Consider the following 25771-nt stretch of genomic DNA (forward strand, 5'->3'; position numbering starts at 1 on the left):
TGCACCTGAAATTCAGGTAGACTACCAAAGGTGACATTCTGCCTCTTTAAATTATTATTTTTCTGTATTCATCCAAATTAGTAAACCAAAGATCTCAAAGAATGGACCAAAAACATAAAATGAGAGAAAATATAAAGGCATAGAAGACTTACCAGGACTGTTAAGGATAATTGGAGAAGAAACAAGATGGGTAAAAAAGATATCATGAAACAGTTTGTACCACTAAAATCTTAAAGATGTTGAGGAAAATATAACAAAATTCCTTGCAGATGTGTAGCTTAGTACACAAAAGTAAGGAACATTTTCTCATATGCCAAAAATGAATATCAAACAAAATAGGAGTTATAATTCTTAAGAGACAAGATCATATTGAAACAAGCTATTTAGCTTTTAAACAAATAACAAATAACTCCTGGAAATGAAAAGGTACTAACTTAACAACTCCATGGACATGTTAAACAGATTATGTAACTTAAGAAAGAATTGGTGAACTAGAAGAAATATGTATAAGGAACACCTAGAAACAAAGATGACAAATAGGAAAGGAGGTTAAGTATGTATAGAAAGAATGAAAGATTTCATAGAATAAAATACCTAGGAATAAGTTTAACCAAGGAAGTTAAAAGATCTGTATACTGAAAACTATGACATTGATAAAGAAAAGAAAAGTGAAGACACAGACAAAGGTAAAGATATACCATGCTCATGGTTTGGAAGAATCAATTTTGTTAAAATGCCCATACTACCCAAAGTGATCTACAGATTGAATGCAGTTGCTATCAAAATGAAAATGGCATTTGCTTACAGAAATTGACAAACAGTTCTAAAATGTTTATGGAACCACAGAAGACACTGAATAACCGAAGCAGTCTTGAGAATGAGCAAAGTTGAAGGCATCACATTTCCTGATTGTAGATTATAATCCAAATTTACAGTTTTTAAAACCATATACTCTTGGCATAAAACAGACACATAAATAAGTCAATGGAACAAAATAGTCCAGAAGTACAGCTGAAATACATGACCAGTACTTCTTGACAAAGGAGCCAAGACATAAGAATGAGGGAAAAATAATCTCTTCAGTAAATGATGGGAAAACTGGACCAAGTTCTATTCAGTTCAGTCGCTCAGTTGTGACTGACTCTTTGCAACCCCATGGACTGCAGCATGCCAGGCCTCCCTGTCCATCACTAACTCCTGGCGTTTACTCAAACCCATGTCCATTGAGTTGGTGATGCCATCCAAGCATCTCATTCTCTGTCATCCCCTTCTCCTCCTGCCTTCTTTCCATCTTTCCCAGCCTCAGAGTCTTTTCAAATAAGTCAACTCTTTGCATCAAGTGGCCAAAGTATTGGAGTTTCAGCTTCAACATCAGTTCTTCCAGTGAATATTCAGGACTGATTTCCTTTAGGATTGACTGGTTTTATCTCTTTGCAGTCCAAGGGACTCTCAAGAGTCTTCTCCAACACCACAGTTCCAAAGCATCAATTCTTCGGTGCTCAGCTTTCTTCACAGTCCAACTCTCACATCTATACATGACTCCTGGAAAAACCATAGCCTTGACTAGATGGACCTTTGTTGACAAAGTAATGTCTCTGTTTTTAATATGCTGTCTAGGTTGGTCATAACTTACCTTCCAGGGAGTAAATGTCTTTTAATTCCATGGCTTCAGTCACCATCTGCGGTGATTTTGGAGCCCAAAAGTAAAGTCAGACACTGTTTCCACTGTTCCCCCATCTATTTGCCATGAAGTGATGGGACCGGATGCCATGATCTTAGTTTTCTGAATGTTGAGTTTTAAGCCAACTTTTTCATTCTCCTCTTTCACTTTCATTAAGAGGCTCTTTAGTTCTTCTTCACTTTCTGCCATAAGGGTGGTATCATCTGCATATCTGAGGTTATTGATATTTTTCCTGACAATCTTGATTCCAGCTTGTGTTTCCTCTAGCCCAGCATTGGTCATGATGTACTACGTATATAAGTTAAATAAGAAAGGTGACAATATACAGCCTTGACATACTCCTTTTCCTGTTTGGAACCATTCTGTTGTTCCATGTCCAGTTCTAACTGTTGCTTCTTGACCTGCATACAGATTTCTCAAGAGGCAGGTCAGGTGGTCTGGTATTCCCATCTCTTTCAGAATTTTCCACAGTTTATTGTGATCCACACAGTCAAAGGCTTTGGCATAGTCAATAAAGCAGAAATAGATGTTTTTCTGGAACTCTCTTGCTTTTTCCATGATCCAGCGGATGTTGGCAATTTGATCTCTGGTTCCTCTGCCTTTTCTAAAACCAGCTTGAACAGCAGGAAGTTTACAGTTCGCGTATTGCTGAAGCCCGCCTTGAAGAAATTTGAGCATTATTTTACTAGCCTGTGAGATGAGTGCAATTATGTGGTAGTTTGAGCATTCTTTGGCATTGCCTTTCTTTGAGATTGGAATGAAAACTGACCTTTTCCAGTCATGTGGCCACTGCTGAGTTTTCCAAATTTGCTGGCATATTGAGTGTAGCACTTTCACAGCATCATCTTTTAGTATTTGAAATAGCTCAACTGGAATTCCATCACCTCCACTTGCTTTGTTCGTAGCAATGCTTCTTAAGGCCCACTTGACTTCTCATTCCAGGATGTCTGGCTCTAGGTGAGTGGTCACACCATCATGATTATCTTGGTCGTAAAGATCTTTTTTGTACAGTTCTTCTGTGTATTCTTGCCACCTCTTCTTTATATTTTCTGCTTCTGTTAGGTCCATACCATTTCTGTCCTTTATCGAGCCCATCTTTGCATGAAATGTTCCCTTGGTGTCTCTAATTTTCTTGAAGAGATCTCTAGTCTTTCCCATTCTGTTGTTTTCCTCTATGTCTTTGCATTGATTGCTGAGGAAGGCTTTCTTATCTCTCCTTGCTATTCTTTGGAACTCTGCATTCAGATGCTTATATCTTTCCTTTTCTCCTTTGCTTTTCACTTCCCTTCTTTTCACAGCTATTTGTAAGGTCTCCTCAGACAGCCATTTAGCTGTTTTGAATTTCTTTTTCTTGGGGTTGGTCTTGATCAACACCCTCTTCCAGCAACACAAGACTCTACACATGGACATCACCAAATGGCCAACACTGAAATCAGATTGATTATATTCTTTGCAGCCCGAAATGGAGAAGCCCTATACAATCAGCAAAAACAAGACCGGAACCTGACTATGGCTCAGATCATGAATTCTTTATTGCCAAATTCAGACTTAAATTAAAGAAAGTAGGGAAAACTACTAGCCCATTCAGTTATGACCTAAATCAAATCCCTTATGATTATACAGTGAAATTGAGAAATAGTTGTAAGGGACTAGATCTGATAGAGTCCCTGATGAACTATGGGCGAAGGTTCATAAAAACTGGACAACCAAATGCCAAAGGATGAAACTAGAATTCTGCCTTACACATTAGATAAAAATTAACTCAAAATGAAAAAGAAAAAATAACTCAAAATGGATTAAAGACTTGAGCATTACACCAGAAAACATAGCTCCTTGATGTCAGTCTTGGCAGTGGTTTTATGAATTTTACAACAAAACCAAAAATAATCAATTATGTCAGTCTAAAAAATTTCTGTCCAGCAAAGGAAAATCAACAATATGAAAAAGAAACCTACTGAATGGGAAAAATATTTGCAAATCATATCACTGATAAGATATTAATATATAAAATTATAAAGACTTAATAAATTTAGGAGCAAACAACCCAATTTAGAAATAGAAGATGTGAGTAGACATTTTCCCAAGGAAGACCTACAACAGGTACATGAAAATGTGCTCAGTATCCCTAGTGCAAATCTAAGCCATACCTGTTAGAATGACTGTTATCAAAAGGGTAAGAGACACAAAAGAAAACAGTCCATGTGCACTGTTAATGTGAATATAAGTCAGTGCATCCACTATGGAAAACATAATGGAGACTCTTCAAAAAAATTAAAAGTAGAACTACCATATGGTCCAGTGATGTCACTTTTGGGAATCTATATACAATGGGATTAAAATCAGAATCTCAAAGAGATTTCTGTACCCTATATTCATTACAGCATTATTTGCAAATAGCCAGGAGATGGAAACAGCCTAAATGTTGATCTGTGGATGAATAGATAAAGAAAACGTGGATAGTTAGGCTATAGATTTCCCTGTTTTTTTTTATTTATAAAGTGGAATATTACCCAGTCATAAAAATAAAGCTGTCCTGTCATATGGCACAACTTGGATGTATCTTGAGGGCTCTATACTAAGTGAAATAAGTCAGACAGAAAAGACAAATACTCTGCCATCTCATCCATAGAGAACAAATGTGGTGCTTCCCACACCTGCAGGGTAGAGACTAAGAGAAATGAGTGGATGAGGTTAAAAGGTATAAGCTTCCAGTTGTAAGGTAAATGGGGTCTGGGGATGAAGTGTACAGTATGGTCACTATAGTTAACAATACTTTATTGTATATTTGAAAGTTTCTAAGAGAATAGATTTCACCACAAGAAAATGTTTTCATCACAAGGTTTGTGAAATTGCTAGAGGAAGTAAATACCACACTTGTAAATAACTCCTGTGTATAAAAAGAAATCACAATGAAAAATAGAAGATAATTTGGTTTGAATAAAAGCAGAACCACAATGCAGTCCTCATGCATTGCTGATGAACTGAATGCATAGAGTTGGGTCTTTCCTTAGAAGTCCTATGTGAAACAAAATCATGTGATTTATAGAGCCAGTGTACCCGCTTTATGCATGAAATGATGAACGCCATTTTTGGCTTTATCTTGACTGCCATGCAGCAGCATTTGTTGGTGAGCATTGTTTTAAAGGAAACTGCAAGAGGAAGCTGCCTCATCTCTTCCCTGGTGTAAACACAATATTCTTCAAGTCCCCCGAAGAATTGAAATTAAGCTCCTGAATAAGCATTTACACTGTAGAAGATAATCAAGAAAGCATGCATTTCTTTAGTAGTTGAAATTGTAGTGTCACAGTTAAGAGATTGCCCTAAATTTCAGATAGCCTAATTTAACCAGTTCTGTGTATCAAAAAGATATATCAAGGGATATATATTGGCATTTGTGTTTTCCTGACCAGATACAAATGAAAGTGCCTGACTTCCTTTCGTTAGGTGTGGCTTGAGTTGGAAGAGACCAAAGTCTCCCCCTTGGTAATCCTGTAATATCCATCTGTCGTGACATACATACAACTATTTGACTTCCCAGTCTTATTTGTTTTGCAAACACCCATTAGACACTTGCCCTAGCTGCTGTTTCCCCTTCTGGGCTGAGGAGGATTGAGTTGAGGGTATCAGCTGTCCTACCTCTTTTGTGTTGTGTATTGTAGAGTTAGAAGGCTAATGGAAGAGGATTTCCTGGTGACTGGTGTCCAGATAAATTGTTCATTATTTGATTTCTATATTAAGATGGCAAAAGCTCCTGTTACAGACAGTGAAGTTTTAGTAACTTACCACACTAGTAGTTTCTTTTTTATTCACTTAAGAGCCAAGTAGGTATCCTCAGTAGGTGATTTCTGCAAGTGATGCTCCTTTCATCTGGTACCTCTTCATCCTTATCTTAAAGCTTCTGTGTTGCTTCTCTGGGGAAGAGTTTTTTCTGTGGCCTAGACCTAAAATTGACCCACAAACTTTCTGCTCAAATTCCATTGACTAGAACTCAGTTTAGAGGCCACACCTAGCTGCAATAGAGACTAGAATTACAGTACAGCTATGGGCTCAGGAAAAAAAGAACAAAAGTTTGGTGATTATCTAGTCAGTTTATGTCATAGTTGCCAAATCCAAACAACAAGGAAAATCAGTGTAAGAAATGAAATACTGAGGGTTGAGAACCAAGAAGATCCAGATCCAGACCTGTAAGAAAGTGATGTGAATGAGAGGTGAGTAGTAATTCCCTGGGCTCAAGCCAGGTGTTCCAGGAGGTGTCTAATAGAGGTGTGCTGCAGTCCATGAGGTTGCAGAGTTGGACACGACTTAGCAACTGAGCAACAACAAAAATTCTAGGTATGGATTTGTTGGAGGAGCAGTTAAATGAGCCACAAATACAAGCAGTAATGAGTTTCCTTTACTTCTGCCAAATCGCTTTGTATTCATTTTTAACCATAATTTGAAATTTTTGTTATTAAAGTTTTACATAGATTATTTCATAGAATTTGGACAGAAAGGCTTTGAAAACTTTGTGCTGTATGTGTTAAGGGAAACCAATGATTTAGCATAATAAAATAACTCCTAAATAGTTATTAGAAATTTGAAAATTACGGCTGTCAACATTTATATAATATTTTGTAATTTGTATACCTAACATTTCAGTTTGTGCAGATGTTTTGAGAAGTGTTTTAGTAGTAGTTCTGGTAATTTAGAAGGCAGCTATGCTATAAACTGTCATTTATTTTAGAAGATGAAAGTTAGTAAACATAACCACTTCTGTAATTCTGTATCTGCTTATAGATTTTACTACTTACCCTGAAAGCCATATGGTTAGAAAATCCAGTGTGTTTAATAGTATTATGTTTTTCCCCCTTTTTCTTCAGAAGAAAAGTTGAAATCATGCATACCCACAGCCTTTTCACTCTTCTTGGAGAAAGGCTGATGTTGCACACAAACACTGTGACTGTGACCACATACAACACACTTTATGAGGTAAAATTTTTTAAATGTGTGATGAGACTTTTAAACGTATGCAGTGGAAGCTCTCTATGTGATTGAAATAGTAGTTCGTCATTTAATCTAAAAAGGTAGTAATTCTTAAAAAATAATGAATGCATAGTTACATTTTTAAAACTTTGTTTTAAAACATATCCTTGTGCAATTATTTACCAGTCTTCCTATGTTGTGCCTATGCCTTTTCTTTGAGTATTTATACAACAAAGTGTTTGTTTCAATAAAAATATGGGAGTGAAGACAAGGATGCTTGTGCCCTATATTTATTATTTTAATAATAGTAGGTTATTTTTAATTTTCAGTCAGTACCTTTTCAATACACATTTATAGTATACTTAAGTAAATGTCCTATCTTCTTAATGCCACTGCTGGATGCCATGATCTTTTTCTGATTTGAAAGGGCCATCCATCCCTGTCTCTTGATTATTTTACTCTCCATCCTCAACTTTTATAAGTAGCTGTGTATAACTAAGCTCTCAAGTAACTTGTATAGTTTCCTCAAAGTTTTCTATATGACTTTAGGTTGAACTATTTAAAAAGTTTCATTCAAAACTCTGTGTGTTAACCTAAGTCATGAAATTAAGTCATAATATAAAGTAATATCATTATTAAATATAATTTCATTGGGTTTTTTAATATATGCAAGAAAAAAGGTAGACACAGGGTATAGCCTAAAATACAGTGAAAAATCATATATGCATAATTTATATATGATTATTCATTCTTTACTGTGACAGATGTTTATTGACTATGGGCAGTGTGTTAGGCACTTTGCTAATTGCTAGGAATGTAGCAGTGAAAAGGATGTATAGGAATCCTGCACTCATAGAGCTTGGGTGCTAGTAGAAAAGTCAGTAAATGTTTTAGAATTCTGTCTTTCCTTTATATGGTCAGCTTTGGTAATTTCCTGTTACTTAAAAGAAGTTTAACAAAAAAAACTCATTGGGGGACTTCCCTGGTGGTCCAGTGGTTAAGAATTGCCTTACAGTGCCAGAGACATGGGTTTGATCCCTGGTCCTAGAATATCTAAGCCCATGCCCCACAGGTCCTGAGCCTACATTCTAGGGCCCATGGGCTACAACTCCTGAAGTCTGGGCACCTAGAGCCCATGCTCTGTAACAAAAGAAGCACCGGAATAAGCCCACGCACCACAACGAAGAGTAGCCCCTGCGTACCCCAACTAGAGAAAGCCCACGTGCAGCAACAAACACCCAGTGCAGCCAAAGATAAATAAATTAATTAAAACTTAAAAAAACAAACACCTCATTGGTTAATGACAATGAGCCACATTTTTTATAAAGATTTTTTTCTTTATCGTTCTTCATTTGAGGCAATCCAGGCTCAGTCATTATTTTCTTATTTACTGATTTTCTAAGTTTTTTTTTTTTTTAATGACAAAATAACAGTCAGATGTTTACAGTCCCCAATTTAAATGTTTTAAAGATGTGCACTGAAAAGTGATTTCAAACAATTCGTTCTTGGAATTCCTAATGAATCTTTCCTTCTATAGATACTGGCTTTACTTTTGTCTGTATCTGTAACAAACAAAATTTGAAGACTATAGAGTTAAAAGAGTTTAGAAGTATGTGGAATTTACTGGAAGACCCTTTAAAAGATATATTTCTTTTGATTTGAACAAATAGACATTTTTTGCAGATTCTCTGTATATCTATAATTTGCAATTATGAATTTATTTTCTAAATGAAATTCAAATTCTGTCTTTCAGATTTTGACAGAGCAAGTATGTACTCAAGTTGTACACAAACCGCATCCAGAGCCAGATTCTACAGTGAAAATTCAGAATCCAAGTGAGCAAAGAGCAATTCTTTAATGCAGTAGTAACATGGTAACATGTGAAACTAAATCAAAACTTTTCCCAACCACCTGAGTCGGTATGGCATTTATAGTTTAACTTATGACATTTACAACTCGCCTACCATCATGCTAAGCATTTAGTTGAAAATCAGTAAATACTGTTTGAGCAGAAAATATGATGCAATTATAAGTCTTTACTGTAACTTTTATTTGTTTTCAGTGATTCTTAAAGTGGTGGCAACTTTGTTGAAAAACTCTACACCAAGTGCAGAACTCATGGAAGTTCGTCGTTTATTTTTATCTGATATGATAAAACTTTTCAGTAACAGCCGAGAAAATAGAAGGTGAGTAGTTTGAATACAATTACAAAGCTTTATCCCATAACTAATCTTATTTTCTCTCCATTATTTTCAGTCTCTTGCAAAGAAAAATTTACATATCCTATATTGCTAATGCTTTCAATCATTAGAAAAGGCATTTATGTCTCTGATATAGTTTGCATACTTTTATTTATTTTTATATAATTTTATTTAACTTTATGGGTAATACATTTTAATTATATATAGGAATATACATACCCCAAACCCCTTATTTAAAATGTACAATTCCTTTTCCTGGTCATTGTCTACCACCAACAATACTTTAAGTGAAATTATGTTGGATTTGCTCAGATCATCTATGTTTTTCTTAAGGTGGTCTAATAACTGATTATTGTTATGTATTTTTAAATTGGTTGGCTAGGACATGGGGTACAGTTTGGAACCACGGTTCCTGCATGAGTTAAATTTATCAAATATTGATTGAATGTCTGCCATATGTAAAGCACTATGCTGCACAGGTTATCTTGGTGTACATTGTATTTGGCACAGTTTAGTGGGAAAGATAACAGTGAAATGATGATTAATTTATCATATGTTAAGTGTATTGTGAGTACTACATGTGATGAGGGAGTAGGGAAACAATAACTAACTGGAAGTGTCAGGAAAGCAGTTTTAAATTATAATATGGATTTATCTATGTAGAAAAATGGAGAAAGTCATTCCAGGTTAGAATATTAAATGTACAGAATAACTGTATACTTTGATTTACCTAAGTCAGATCATATTTTTGCTATTTATCTCAAATAGTAAATTCTAATATAATCTAAAAATTTTTAATGAGTTTCTATCCCCCCCGCCACCCCCAACAAGATGCTTATTGCAGTGTTCAGTGTGGCAAGATTGGATGTTTTCTCTTGGCTATATCAATCCTAAAAATTCTGAGGAACAGAAGATCACAGAGATGGTCTACAATATCTTCCGGATTCTTTTGTATCATGCCATAAAATATGAATGGGGAGGCTGGAGAGTCTGGGTGGATACACTCTCAATAGCTCATTCCAAGGTAACAAGGGATTTAACATTTTACATCACCAGGGTTTCAGCTGTGTATTAAATGTCTGTAAACACTCTCTTGGCGCCATCTTGTGGGCATCTTGCATTATGGCTGATTCCTTTATCACAATTTTCTTTCTGTTGTTTCTGTTTTTCTCTCTATTTTAGGGGTCCTGTTATAATTAAATTTTACACTCTAGATGCGACCCCCACATATGTTTTATAGGATATCTGGGAACTTATGTCTGAGTCTTTTAAGTCTAACATCTGTGCTGGGTCTTATAAGAATGTTTCATGAAACAGAGTCTGATATATACTTTTTAAGCCTTTCTAAATTGGAAACTGTTTTTAAGTGAATAATAAATACATTTAAAGTACTGAAGTTTAGTGTTGTTGTTAATTGAATTATCTTTATTTTTAATCCTAAGAATCAATGTTTGTTTATATTTTAAATATTGTCTGATTTTGGGGAAAAGGAAGTAGTGAATTAAAATTTAGAATATGTACATATTAGAGTACAGAAGTTCAGTTAAGATTTCTCATCATGTGGTGGTGTCATAGGAAAAGCATAGGTGTCAGAAGTTGGCTTTTGATCCAATCTCTGCCACAGTTCAATTTTGTGGCATTAGGAAACTCATTTCATCCCTTGCATCCTCTAATGCAACTACTCAGCTCTGTCATGCATTGTGAAAATAACCATAGACAGTATGTAAAGTTTGAACATGGCTGTATTCTAAACAGGAAATAAGCAGATTTGATCCATGGGCCATAGTTTGCTAAGCCCTACTTTGGAGACTTGATTTTTTTTTCCTGTAAAAAAAGGGGTTTTATATTAAGATAATCCTCAAAGCAAGATCTCAACCTTAAATTCTATTATACTGTCATTTGAAATATAAATTAACACCATATGTGTCTACAGGATTTTAAACGTTAAAAATTTTAAAGACCTTTATTTCTGTTATAAAGTTATATTTTATAATATATCAGCACCTCATTTTCATCATTGCATTAATAAGTTTGATAATAGTATTTTATGGGGAAACACACTGCAAGTCTTTGTGTGAGAAATATATATTATTTCTAGCTACACTGTGTACTGATTATTCCTAAACAAGACTATATAAAGTATCAAAGTAGTCTATATAAAGATGCAGTGTTTTAACATTTTATAACTATATATTTATAAATATGTGTAATTTTTTTTACCTCACTTGTTGCAATAGACACACCTTTTTTTCTTTTTTAAAGTAATATATAGTAATAGTAGTAACAGTACTTTGGGGCTTCCCTGATGGCTCAGACAGTAAAGAATCTGCCTGCAGTGAAGGAGACCTGGGTTCGATCCCTGGGTGGGAAAGATCCCCTGGAGAAGGAAATGGCAACCCACTTCAGTGTTCTTGCCTGGGAAATCCCATGGACAGAGGAACCTGGCTGGCTGCAGTCCATGGGGCTGCAAAGAGTTGGACATGACTGAGTGGCTAAAACACACACACTCTCACACATACACACACACCATGGTACTTTGGATATTGTGTATTATTAGCCAGTTCTGTTTTAGCTCAAATAAATGAAATATGTAGGAGTTCAGCTGGCATATTAACTGGGGTAACATTAAAATACTTCACTTAAAGATATCATTTTATTTAAATCTTTAATGCTAGTTTACCTGCGTGTTGACAAATCATATAATAAGTCATATATGACTATTTTGATGATATTCTAATTACCTGATGAACTTAAGCATTTGTCTTAGGGTTATTAATATATATTTGATACCTTAAAATTACTGATACCATTTTTGCTATTATAATTTTATATCATTTTTAAAATTTTAACATGTACAAAAGTGCCTTTAAGTGTTTTCTTTACCCATTTCTAAGGTCACTTATGAAGCACATAAGGAATACCTAGCCAAAATGTATGAAGAATATCAGAGACAAGAGGAGGAGAACATTAAAAAGGGAAAGAAGGGAAATGTGAGCACCATCTCTGGTCTCTCATCACAGACAACAGGAGCAAAAGGTGGAATGGAAATTCGAGAGATAGAGGATCTCTCACAAAGCCAGAGCCCAGAAAGTGAGACAGATTACCCTGTCAGCACAGACACGAGAGACTTGCTCATGTCAACAAAAGTGCCCGATGATATTCTTGGAAATTCAGATAGACCAGGAAGTGGTGTGCATGTGGAAGTACATGATCTTTTAGTTGATATAAAAGCAGAGAAAGTGGAAGCAACAGAAGTGAAGCTTGATGATATGGATTTATCACCAGAGACTTTAGTAGGTGGAGAGAATGGTGCTCTTGTGGAGGTTGAGTCTTTGTTGGATAATGTGTATAGTGCTGCTGTTGAGAAACTCCAGAACAATGTACATGGAAGTGTTGGTATTATTAAAAAAAATGAAGAAAAGGATAATGGTCCATTGATAACATTAGCGGATGAGAAGGATGAACTTCCCAACAGTAGCACATCATTTCTCTTTGATAAAATACCCAAGCAGGAGGAGAAACTCCTTCCTGAACTTTCTAGCAATCACATTATTCCAAATATTCAGGACACTCAAGTACATCTTGGTGATGATCTTGGATTGCTTGCTCACATGACTGGTAGTGTTGACTTGACTTGTACATCAAGTATAATAGAAGAAAAAGAGTTCAAAATTCATACAACTTCAGACGGAATGAGTGGTATTTCTGACAGAGACTTAACATCATCATCTAAAGGGTTAGAATATGCTGAAATGACCGCTACGACGCTGGAAACGGAATCTTCTGGTAGCAAAATTGTACCAAACGTTGATGCAGGAAGTATAATTTCAGACACTGAGAGATCTGACGATGGCAAAGAGTCAGGAAAGGAAATCCGTAAAATCCAGACCACCACCACGACGCAAGTAAGTTACCCTACATGTGCTCAAAATTCATTGAAGACATACGGAGTTGTTAGTACCAAAGTAGAGTAATTTCTTACCAGTCACACCATGTTTATATTCAATTATGGTAGAATAATAATTTATAGAATTTAGTGATGTGGTTTACATTATAAAATAAATTCAAAATATCTGAATCATATATCCACCTCTACCACGTTCTGTGTGTGTAACTTTGCTCAACCTCTCTGGGCCTGAATTTTCTCATACGGTACAAGAGCTTGTGCCAGATTGAAATAAGACCTTTAAGGTCTCTACAACTACGTTTACACATTTGTACTCAAGATTTTCATTCTGAATACTTGATTAATTTTAACCTTTTAAGCTTCAAGTCCAACCCTGTTCTATGAATTATAGAGAAGAGGACTTGGAGTCCATATTAAGCTGATAAATGAAATGAACAGAAAAGGGAAAAGGGAACTGTTATTTATCAAGTGCTTACTATGTTCTGGGCTTCCCTTGTGGCTTAGCAGGTAAAGAATTAGCCTGCATTGCGGGAGACCTGGTCTGAATCCTGGGTTGGGAAGATCCCCTGGAGAAGGGAAAGGCTACCCACTCTAGTATTGTGGCCTGGAGAATTCCATGGACTACAGTCCATGGGGTCACAAAGAGTCTTCAGACACTACTGAGCGACTTTCACCTGTGTTCCAGGCACTGAGCCGTATGTTTTCAGATTTAATCCTCACAGCAGCCCTGTGAGGTGGACAACATGGCTGAGAAAATTTGCAATTACTAGCAGTGAGTTTTCCTTATAGCCACATGTATGGGGATTTGTATGAGAAAATTAGACACTCAGGCTTGGTAGTAAGGAAATGTTAGTGCTGCAGTTGGGCCTCACCATACTAAAGCTAGAAACAGATGATGTTTTCTGATGTGAATTTTAATTGTTGAGCTTTGAGTACATACTTGCCACTAAATAATACCTTATGTTTAAGAGCTGAAGAAGCTTTTACCCTTAGTGACTTGGTTTTTGTTGCTGTTGCCTGGGTTTTCCGTTTACCTTTTAATATCATCAAAGAATAATTTAGCATGTGTCCATTAGCATTACGGTAGAGAGAGTACACTGTACCTCACTAGTGTCTTTGTATTCAAATAAGAATCTTTGAAAATATATTCTGTATGTGGAAAAGGTATTTTTATTTATTTTCTGTTAAATACTGCCAGTTTCTATTTTTGTGGCAGTTGTGCTACCATGATAATTAGCAGAGGAATGAAAATGCTAAATTAAGCCCAAGTTTAAAATAAAGGAAACCATGGTACATTGTTTACTGAGCCTAATAATACTAGGTTTGCCTGGTTTTCATTCTGAGTTCACAGACCTTTGTCTGGTTTTCTAAATTATAAAAGGCATTTGTTTTTCTCAGTTGAAATATTGTAAGTGAAATACACTTTGAAGTTAACTTGAATCTGTTCAAGTAATATTTCTTTTAATCTTGTATTTCTGATTATAATTAGTTGATTATATATATCCAGTATTTTTCACTCTGAGTATTTGCTCACTTTCATAAAGAAGGAATGTGGTCTAATGTAAAGACTCAAAGAGGGCTAAAGAGGACCTAGTTTTCAGCATGAACTTTGATGTTAAACTTAAGTATTGGATTGCCTTGCCTAGTTTCTGAAACACAATAGAATAAAAATAATAATAGTATCCTTTTCTTGTCAGAAAAGCTCCTGTGCAAGCAATTACCAGGTGATTGATAAAAGCAGATATACTAACCTATTGAAGTCATATGCAAAAGCTTGGCTCACTTAACTGTACTTAACTGTTTTCATTTCTTTTGCACTATACAAAAGTCCATCTTTTCCATCTCTAGGCTGTTCAGGGTCGGTCTATCACACAACAAGACAGAGATCTCCGAGTTGATTTAGGATTTCGAGGAATGCCAATGACGGAGGAACAGAGGCGCCAGTTCAGCCCAGGTCCACGCACTACAATGTTTCGTATTCCTGAGTTTAAATGGTCTCCAATGCACCAGCGACTTCTCACCGATTTGCTATTTGCATTAGAAACAGATGTACATGTTTGGAGGAGGTAGAAATGTTTCTTTTCTGTAAATAAGACTACTTTCAGTGGGAAAAATATGACTATTTTAGATTAGTGGAATCACCTGATTATTAAGTAAATTACATCATTAAAAATCTCACAAATGTATTAAAAAGAATATTGAAGTTTCTGTTGAAACATAAATATTTTCATAAGAGTTATGACCTGGGGTGGTTCACATTAAAAACTAATCAAGAATTTAGGCTTAAATTAATTAAAAAGCAAAACTTTAAAATCTGGCATCGCCTATTCTATATACAAAAGAGAATAAAACAAAGGTTCAATATTGGTTCAGATAAATTTCTACATTTTTATCTTTTAATTTTAAAATTAATGTCATATACTACATTTATTCTTGGTAATAAGATTTAACACATAGTGCTAAAATTTTAAAATCACTTATGACATTTTTAGAGCTTGTACTGTTTAAGTGGTAAGTGGACATTGTTTCAGATATAATCACTGAAAGAAAACAACATAAAAAAGTTGAGTTGTTTTATGTTTTTCAGTTTAAATAAATTGAATAAATTCTAAAATAGAAAACAAAGCCTGCATGAATGTTAAAATTACCTTGCCTCACTTCCAGTTTTATTTTGTAATAGCACATATGCCACAAATTAATCAGTTTTGGAATGTCGTATGTTTATGCAGATAAATTAGGAAGCGGATGGCTGTACATAGCAATACCCTACCATCAGCGATTCAAAAAATCAGTGGCACAATATTCTCAGCACGCAATAACTTCCTTTGCTTTTCTTGGTTACCCTTCGAAGATTCAAGGTGGTTGCTTCAGCTCCCAGGATCAGTTCATCCTAGGAAACTTCCCTCAACTAGAAGGCAGGACTCTTCTACTGCGGCTCTCACCCCATTCTTCCTTCCTCTTCCTTCCATTCTCTCTCCTTTTTCTTCTCCTCCACTTCCTCCTTTTCTGTTCATCTACTTTTTCTAAGTGAATCCCCTCATGAAATTCCCTATTGATATCTCATATGTCAGCTGGATCATATGCTTTCTCTAAGTCAGTTACCAGCAGACAGGAATGGGATTATAATGATTGGCCTCGACAAACACAGTAGCTGTGTTTTTAGCTGCTCACAAACACAGTAGCTGTGGTGAAACCAATCTTTCTTGTACCTGATGTAGCTCAGCAATAGAACAAAATCTAGATTACATTAGCAGGGAAAAAGAAATAACTTTACAGAAGTAATCAGTGTCTGCCATAGACAGTTTTTAGTTCTGATTTTATTTGGTTAATTTGTCTTCAGTCTACTTATGCTATGGTAAATAAGGAGACTGGCATACCATGAAATACATTACTGTTAACATGAGTATCAGTGTGTGGAGAGACATTGTATAATTTACTACCTGTTATATTTTAGTAGCCACTGAGTGAGTGATACTCAACTTTCCTTCTCTTAACATACTGTGTGTGTCTTTCAGTGCTTTATTTCATGAACTCTCATAAAATTCCCCAGACATAATTTTGTGTAATTTAACAAAATTTTTTAAAAGTTTAAAAGATAGATAGCACTTTAGTTTTTAGGACAGGAGAAAACATTGACTTAAATTTGATCATGGAGCAAAATTTTTTCTGTTAGAGAATAGTTCATATTCTTGACTTGACAAACTGAAGCACTGCGTGTATTTTTCTGGGAATCTGTATTGTATGTTTTGTATGGCAAAGCTGCACTGCTGACTTTTTCCATTTTTTATTAAGTACTTGAATTTTTACTGACTCATTTATACTACCCTATCATGTAACTTCTGTGACTAGCAGTATATGTTTTCAATATGTCTGGTCAAAGCTGGAGCTGCGGTCTGGTGATAAAACAGTTTTACAGCTAACTATCCACTTCCTCTGCTTTTCAATACCAAACAACTAGCTTTTGGCAAAAATAAATGTTTCAGCCAAATTCATTGACCTAGTCATGTGTCTTTGAATCGAGTTAGGACACTGTAGTGTTTTAAGCAGAAACAAATTATAAAGTTAATATGCTTGGACTCACAAAAAATCCATGATGAGATGAATGCTGGTTTTGGTAATATGACATCTCAATTGTTGTAAATTATTTTCTTTTTTAATGACTCCATTTTAAATTTGCCTAGCTCTTATTTTTCACTTTAAAAAGGACATTAAACATAAGTTGTAAACTTTTTATTCTTAAACCAAAGAAATGTTTGTTTGTTTTTGTTTTTCTGCTATTTTAGCCATTCCACAAAGTCTGTGATGGATTTTGTCAATAGCAATGAAAATATTATTTTTGTACATAACACAATTCACCTCATTTCCCAAATGGTAGACAACATCATCATTGCTTGTGGAGGAATTCTACCTTTGCTCTCTGCTGCTACATCACCAACTGTAAGTACTTTGACTCCATCTAGTGGTTATGTTTTATAATTACATTATCAGAGCATGTCAGTGGCGTTCTATCCTATAAATATGAATTTTAACAAGTCTTGTTCACCTGACAAAAGTTTGTAACCATATAATTTGAAATTACGTACATTTATATTCTCACTTCTTTTAATTGTCAGTGTTGGGTTTCAGCTGTGTGTACTTATGAAAATATTTATCTGATAATTCTGATGAATGTAACTTAGGAAGAGCTATAACCATAAATGGTTTAACTTTATTTTCTCATAGTTTATCTCTTCAAATCTACATTAAAATAAACTGTTAAAATTCTTGTTCTGTAAATCTTGGATTTTGGAGTACAAGTATGTATTTATCATGTAATAGAGTCATGCATCTAAAATAGGAAAAAGTCATCTTTAAATATTCAGTCTCATATGATTAGCTTTAAATGTGATTTTAAGCTATAGATAGTAGTTTTATATTTCTATTCTTTGAGATTTAATCTCAAAGCCAGTAGTTTGCTTCAAAAAGAGAATCAGATGAATTCTTAGAGTGTTGCTTACTTAAAATTTAGGTACCTCAAATAGAAAAACTATAAATGTCATAACATTTTCTATACTTGAAAAATATGGTAATTCTTAAAAATCTCAAAGAACTTTATGTTAGTCATATGACATCTTTTAGAATTTTTATCTGACACGATTTTGTGGTTCAGCATTTATTTTTTTAAAATATAGACTTTTTCTTTGTAAGACATCAAAATCTATTAACATAAGTTGAAAGATATTCAATGTTATTTATATGTCATTTAACATATAATAGATAAATAATTCAGTGTTTTAGTTGTCATTTAAAAATATATCTCTGATTCATATTTTGAAAAACAAGCTCCATAGCTAATTGATCAGATGGGGGAGAATATACTTCTCATATTAATATCTGTGTTCTTCCTGCCATATTGGAAGTTCATCCTTAAGCCCAAAACAGATCACTTTTCCAGAGAGAAACTTGCCATTTTACTAGGATGTCTTTTACTTGTTGAGGCAGTGTTTCCAAACTGATCCCTGGTTTTATTCCATCATTAACAAGCTTTTTCTACGTGACTCTTTTTCTCACTCTCCCTTTGTCATTGTCCCTGAAGCAGCACCGAAACCTGAATATTAGCAGCGAAAGAGTGTATACAGCCTCAGCACACTTCTGCCTCACACATACATTTCTCTTTCATCCATGAATTTATTCAAGAGTCTCCAAAGGCAAGAAGGCTAGTTCAGGAGGGAGTGCAACAGAACAGATCCTAATTAGGGCCTTCATGAAACTAGCAGCTGACGAAGGAAACAGAATCAGGAAGGAAAATAGCTAATGGTATGTGAAGGGTGCAGGTATCCTGTAACATACCATCCCTTCTCTTTCATCTCTGATTTCCTCTCCTGACTTATACCAAATTCTGGTAAATTAAGAGTTGCATGTGATGTTAAGAATACATGCTAATATTGAGACAGGAAGAGGTTTTTGTCTCTTCTATCCATTGAAGATTTACTTAATGTTTCATCCTGGGATTTTTCTCCATCATATACTTTTTTTATGTTTATATATTATCATTGTTATCAGGAAATTTTTAAAAGTTATATTGAAATTTGCTTTAAAGTATAATATTGTTTTAAAATTTCTGTAGAACAGAAGTGATCTTTATATAAAATTAGCAGTAGATAAGAAAAGTTTTATAGATTTGAAATATTTATGAGTTTTCTAAACTAGAAGATCTCCATCAAGATAGAGAAAAGAATGAATAAAGTGTTAATAAACATTATGAATTAAATAATATACTACCCAAATTTTCTCATTTTTTATTTTATAATGAATGTATAATAAAGATACTGATATTTTGACTTTCAAAATTATTACCTGTACAGTTATAACTACCATAGTTCAGAAGTTAAAACTACAGTACTTATTTCTTTAGACTGTCTTCAGTAGATTTTGGAATTCATTCAATTGTAGAAACTTTTCTTCATTGTCTCTGTCTCTGTATTTCTGCTATTTTGGCTGATTAACTGATTGCACCTGTGCCTGCTTCTATGGGCTTCCCTGATGGCTCCCACCAGAAAGCATCTGCCCGCAATGCGGGAGACCCAGGTTCGATTCCTGGGTCGGGAAAGTCCCCTGGAGAAGGAAAAGGCAATCCACTCCAGCACTCTTGCTTGGAAAATCCCACGGACGGAGGAGCCTGATAGGCTACAGTCCATGGGGTCGCAAAGAGTCGGACACGACTGAGCGACTTCACTTCACTTCACTTCACTGCTTCTACACCATAGCTAACTTTATATTCTTTGAATGAATTGCTTCCTTAAAAGAAATATCAAGAACCTTTTCTCCCACTTCCTACTGGGAGAAAACATGGTTGGTGCCAATTTTGAATAATGTTTTCTGTTGCTTGATTGCCTAATTCTCTTGCTAAAAATTTTAATGTAATAGTGGAAAAAAGTGAGCAAGGAGGAGGTTGAATAAAGGAAGTAATTGAAACTAAAGACATGGAGCTTTTTACTTAGATTTATAAAGAAATCTTTATTGGAGTGTAGTTGATTTACAATGTTGTGTTAACTTTCTTTAAATTTGATTTAAAATATTAATATATAAAGCTGAAAGATAATTCTGGATGGAATAAGTCAAAAAGGAAACATTGTCAATATGCAGGTTACCAAAGGGAGAAGCATTGTCATGGATGCCCTAGAATTTCAATACTAGATATATGAGAGAGATAGAGACATTTGAAACTAATGTTTGAATGATCTGTAACATTGTTTAGGTTTGTGGAGTTTTTAGAAATACTCATGTATTATATACAGATATGTATCTAAGGAATAAGTATGAGTAATATTGGTATGCAGTGGTTGATAAATGATCAAGTAATAAATATTTTTGGTTTTGGGGGCTATGTATTGTCTGTCTGACTACTTAAATCTGCTGTTTGCAAAAGCAGACATATGTCATAACACAGAGGAATAAATGTGAATGTATTTCAATAAAACTGTATTTATATTTGATTTGTGGGTCCTAGGTTGCTGACCACTGACTTACAGCACCATTTTGACCTAAAATACAAATCCATAGTATAATGTTTCAGTGTAAAGCATTAAATTAATTCGTTAAAATTTAGTAGTTAGAGTGTAAGATAAATCCAGGTTTCCTATTAAATAAGAGCTTGCATTTGACTTAATGAGCATTTATCAAAGCTAATTTCAACAAATTCACTGAATATTGTGGTCATTATGTTTTGTTAGAAGATACGTAACTTTTTCACATGCAACCAACTAAATTTTTTTAGCATTTTGCACATCTAGTATTGAAATTGTATGCAATTTTGAATGGATAAGTAGAATGCTAAGTATTCTTTATAAATCGCTATTAAAAGCTCAACCCAGGAAGATACCTTTTCTATTTCTCAGTATAAGTGTGTATCTCAAGTAATTTACTCCTTTTCATCAAAAACAAGCTTGTTTTCTAACAATCAATGAGATTCATACATGATTTTTTTTTCAGTTAGGATATAACTGAAGGCATTTGCATTCTAGCATAAGATAAATCTGTATTTTAACCTGGCTTCTACCACTTACTAGATATGATGTCAGCCTAAATTTCTTCATTTTCACAGTGCTAATTTTACTTACCCTACAGGAACTTGTGACACTTAAGTTAGGTAATGTCACTAGATGGAGAAGGCTCTTCCTAAATGTTTCCCTCTTTTACTTCCTTTTGGAGCTTTTTATTCAGAATTGTATCATGATAGAATGATCTTCCCGTTTACAAAACAAGCCTGTCAAATGTAGAATTCTGAAGTTTAAAATAGGATATTTGAGCCATGTTACTTATTATGGGTGATCCACTTTTGACAGCAAAAAGTGAAATGGTGTAATCGTTTCGTCTGCTGTCTCCATGGCATTGGTACAGACGTGGTCTATTTTCTGCCCGGAGACCTTATATGAATACCATAACTCATACTAAGGATAGCATTTGTGTATTGCTGTTGTAGTGTCATCACATGAAAAAATTTCAGCTGCTTAATCCTACTTCTAGAGAAGTACTTCAGTGGAAACTTTAAGGAAAAAAAGTATAGATATACATTATTTGTGTTATACTGACACCTTGAACTTGACGAATATTGGAGTTTCCGTTTTATCTAGATTATGTAAAATGTTACGTAGCGCAGAAAGTAAGTTACAAAAATAGTTGCAAGTCTTCAAATTGGAACAATAGTTGAACTTAAATAGTCAGCTAAAAAAATTTAAAACTCTTAGTATGTAGCTTGACTAGTCTGGTTTTGGGAAGGAGCATTATTTTTGTTTGGGCTTCCCAGGTGGCTCTAGTGGCAAAGAACCTGCCAGCCAATGTAGGAGACATAAGAGACGCAGGTTCAATCCCTTGGTTGGGAAGATCCACCGGAGGAGGAAATGGCAACCCACTCCAGTATTCTTGCCTAGAGAGTTCATCCCAGGGACAGAGGGAGGAGCCTGGTGGGCCACAGTCCATAGGGTTGCAAAGAGTTGGACACAACTGAATCAACTTACCCTACATTATTTTGTTGACTGTTCTTGAGATCTTGAAGTTAATGTTTCTATCACTAGTCAGTTGAATCCTCTCACTTATTTTCTACACTTTGTTCCAAGTTGGTCATGAATGAAAGCAAGGAATTGGAGGGAAAAATTGAAGATAAACAAAGAGCATAAATCAGCTACAAATTGCATAATCACTTCATGGTTGTGGTCAACCATTTTGGTCAACCGTACTGAATGTTTAGAATTTCATTCAGTTTCAGTCTCTGTTACAGAAAAATGATAAAGACTGATATTTCTGCCTTTCCTAATAGTTTTATAATCATAAGAATGAAAAGCAACCATTTCTGGCAAAAAATAAGGATAAGGACTTAGTTTCAGTTTTACCTTTTCTTACCATTATTAGAAAATGTAGCTAATAAATTTGGAAAAACCACTAATAATTTTTTTGTTTTGTTTATCTCACAACACTATACTTCAGTATTCTCAGAATGCTTTTAAATGTTCTCCTGTACTCAGACGGCAAAGAATCCACCTGCAGTGCAAGAGACCTGGTTCCATCCCAGAGTCAGGAAGATTGCCTGGAGGAAGGAATAGCTACCCATTCCAGTATTCTTGCCTGGAGAATCCCATGGACAGAGTAGCCAGGTTGGCTACAGTCCATGTGATAGGAAAGAGTTGGAATTGACTGAGTGACTAAGCATAGCACAGCACCCACTCTTTGAAAATAGTGTTTAGAAATTTATGCCTATATATAATGTCAAAAATCAAAGATTAAGAACAGTTTGTTGACTTTATCATGAAACTTAATTCTATCCAGTTTTTTTTAAATATCCTGAATATAATTCTTAGTAATACTCTGAAACTTGGTACAAAGTCTCTGTGATTATCTCAGTTCACATACAGTTTTGTTTAGTGTATCAGTAAGTTCTTTTCTAGCAAAGGAGAGTAGTTTTTAAGTTAGAATTACTCAAATATTTTACTATCTTACTAATTCCTGGAGATTTTGTTCTATAAGAAGGGCTCCAAATATTTTAGGAAACAAAATAGCATGATTCCTTAATGAAAATTTTAGAAGGTATTGGTATAGTTTATTTTTCTAAGTCATTTCTGCTTAAACTAATAGTAAGTTAGGGCTTTTACAGAGACATTATGTTAGTTTGTTTATTGAAATGTTTCCTTGGTCATTTTTTAGGAAAAGATATTTATTTTGTAAAATAGAATTTGCATATTTATAATATATGAACTTTATTTACATATGTATTATTTGGGAAGTTACTCTAATGGAAAAAATAAGAAGAAGTCTATTTGATATTTAATCTTAATCATATGTAATTTATAAAATGAATATCTCTTCTGAGTATTTTTGCTTTTAATAAAATAATCAAATATTATTTTTAATATATTATTTTGTGTTTCAATTTTACATTGTATTTTCATTTAATTTTAATGATTTTCTTTTCTTGTACTTTTTTTGGTCTGTTGTCTGTTTTGTCTAATGCATGTCCAGGGTTCTAAGGTTAGTATTACTTTAGTAATTTTTCAGGTTTTCAGTTTTAAATTTTATTTTTGCTTATTTATGAAATTTTTGACTTGATTATATTTTGAGTTTCCATACCATCTTTAACATTAGGCATATTTTTGGTATATTTGAAAGATTCACTGGAGGGTTATTTTCTCAATGCACTGATGAATTACTGTTTTATTATTCACACTAATCTTTAGACTAAACTGGCATAGTATAATGAAAACAATAATATTTCAGTCATATGTACCATCAGATTTTAACTGGTGCCACTGAAAGAAAATTGGATAGAATATATATTAAGATTTAATAATAATCATATGTGGATGTTCTTTATTTTTAGATCTATATTATGATGTTTATTGGAATTAATGGGAACTTCCTTTTAGGTTATTAGTTGTGTTAAGAATACTTATTATTTTAAAATTTTATTTTGTTTAGTCAAAAATAGCAGTTTGACAAATTTCATGAATGGTTAATAATGCTTTTATAATGTCTCTACATAATTTATTAATTTAATATTGAATATTTTGATGTTTATAATTTATAGACTCTAAAAGACTTCAAAATAAAATCATTAATTAATAAAATAAGTTAGATTTCCCATAATTTTCCTAATTCAAAATGATAAATTTCTTTGAGAATCCATGTATATAGATATCCTAAAATTCTAATATTTTGAAAGTTTTCAGAATGCTTAATAGGCCTAATCAATACCCAGATCTTCCATTCCATTATGTTAATAACTGAGATTTTAAAAGGAAGTTTTATATAAAATTTCATTTTTTGCCTTTATTGTATTATGATAACATTTTTAATTCATGCTATGAAATGATGCTGTATATCAGTGTAGTGCTAGCAAATAATGAATCTTTATTTTTAGAAACATCCTAGTAATGAAATTAATCATTTCTTTAGGCCATAAAAGCTGAATTGGCATAATGTTACAAATCAATAGTTGAAAAACAATTGTCTATTTCCAAGCTACTCTTAGAGGAAATGTTTTAACAATATTTTGATGTTAAATGGAAGGGATAAAGGTTGTTCTTTTTATACCCCATTTATTATTGTTTAGTTATATAAGTGCTTGCTCTAGTTAGCTATCATTTTTCTTACCCATGTTTTAAACAAGAAGTGTTGAAGATGTTGTTTTTTAATGTGTTTCCTGCTAATATTTCCCTGTTAATGTGAGTGAGTGTATGTCTGTGTAGAATGATGGGTGTGAATAATGTCAAATGGAGCATTAAATAGGAGCAGATACCTATAATACATGCTTACTTTGTAGTTGAATTTATCATTGGTGAAAAAGTAAAGTTAATCAGTATGGCTAGCTTGCCCATTTTCAGATGATTTAAACAGTAGTATTTTTTATTTCTAAAGTATTCCTTACTTTTCTCTGCTTTTGAGGCACTGAGAAAATGAGGCCTAGTGATAATGAACCAGGAGAAGGCAATGGCAACCCACTCCAGTACTCTTGCCTGGAAAATCCCATGGCTGTAGAAGCCTGGTAGGCTGCAGTCATGGGGTTGCTAAGAGTCAGACATGACTGAGTAGCTTCACTTTCACTTTTCACTTTCATGCATTGGAGAAGGAAATGGCAACCCACTCCAGTGTTCTTGCCTGGAGAATCCCAGGGACAGCGGAGCCTGGTGGGCTGCTGTCTCTGAGGTCACGCAGAGTCAGACACAACTAAAGTGACTTAGCAGCAGCAGCATCATAATGAACCAAAATAATTAAAATCTTATACAACATACAATGAAAAATAAGAAATACTGCTATTGCGATGCAAAGTTATATATCTTACAAAACAGAATACCTTGTACCATTTCCTTCCAAAGCAGAAAATTATATTTTAGCATAGACAATATTTCAGTGAAAGTACAGCTTTGCCAGTCTAAAATGCTACTGATTCTTCTCATTGCTAGTGTCACTGATTAATAGTGGTAGAGGAATTCATGATCTTGAGTATTTTTACCCTAGATTTTGTTACTCATACAAGGTACCTAGTGGTTTCTTACTCATTTATTCTGAAATGGATAAGAAATTATTATATATTCTAATTGGACCGTTGACAGTTGTCTCCCTTTGATATCAAATGAAAGTGCCATATATCTTTCCTATTATCATACATTCATAGGAAAGAAAAATTAGCATATTTTTACAAATAATGAGGATTTTAGGAAAGAAATATGAGTTGTATGTCTTTGTTAACAAACTTAAAATAGAACAAAACCAGTATAAATATTTACATTGATTATTTCTAAGTGTCTTTATAAAATGATCTTAAGTTTGGAATGTAGTGTTTACAGGTAATGATATTTAAATCTAACATTGATTTTAAAAATAAATTTTTTCTTTATTTGAAGTTAATTCATAGCTAAGCTAATAAACTTGATAATCAACTCATACTACATGAAATTACTTTATGATTTATAACTTATTTTGTTTACAAAATATAAATATACTAAACTACTATTAAGCTGCAGCATGTATGTGCATGTATTATATTTCCAA

At 33.9% G+C, this 25771-nt stretch overlaps 1 protein-coding gene across 8 annotated transcripts in view; it reads left to right on the forward strand.

Moving 5' to 3' along the window:
* Positions 1-25771, forward strand: part of NBEA (neurobeachin) — a 667995-nt gene that overhangs the window by 188136 nt on the left and 454088 nt on the right. For 6 of the 8 annotated variants that reach the window (XM_018056646.1, XM_018056648.1, XM_018056650.1 and 3 more), the window contains 8 exons: positions 6541-6649; positions 8397-8478; positions 8706-8829; positions 9676-9868; positions 11739-12749; positions 14600-14817; positions 17035-17188; positions 23243-23251. In XM_018056646.1, the coding sequence (XP_017912135.1) occupies positions 6541-6649; positions 8397-8478; positions 8706-8829; positions 9676-9868; positions 11739-12749; positions 14600-14817; positions 17035-17188; positions 23243-23251 (1900 nt within the window). The remainder of the gene's footprint in view (positions 1-6540; positions 6650-8396; positions 8479-8705; positions 8830-9675; positions 9869-11738; positions 12750-14599; positions 14818-17034; positions 17189-23242; positions 23252-25771) is intronic. The other 2 variants (XM_018056647.1, XM_018056653.1) reach the window with 1 other exon arrangement.

The sequence above is a fragment of the Capra hircus genome, chromosome 12 (assembly GCF_001704415.2).
Source record: "Capra hircus breed San Clemente chromosome 12, ASM170441v1, whole genome shotgun sequence".
Lineage (NCBI taxonomy): Eukaryota > Metazoa > Chordata > Mammalia > Artiodactyla > Bovidae > Capra > Capra hircus.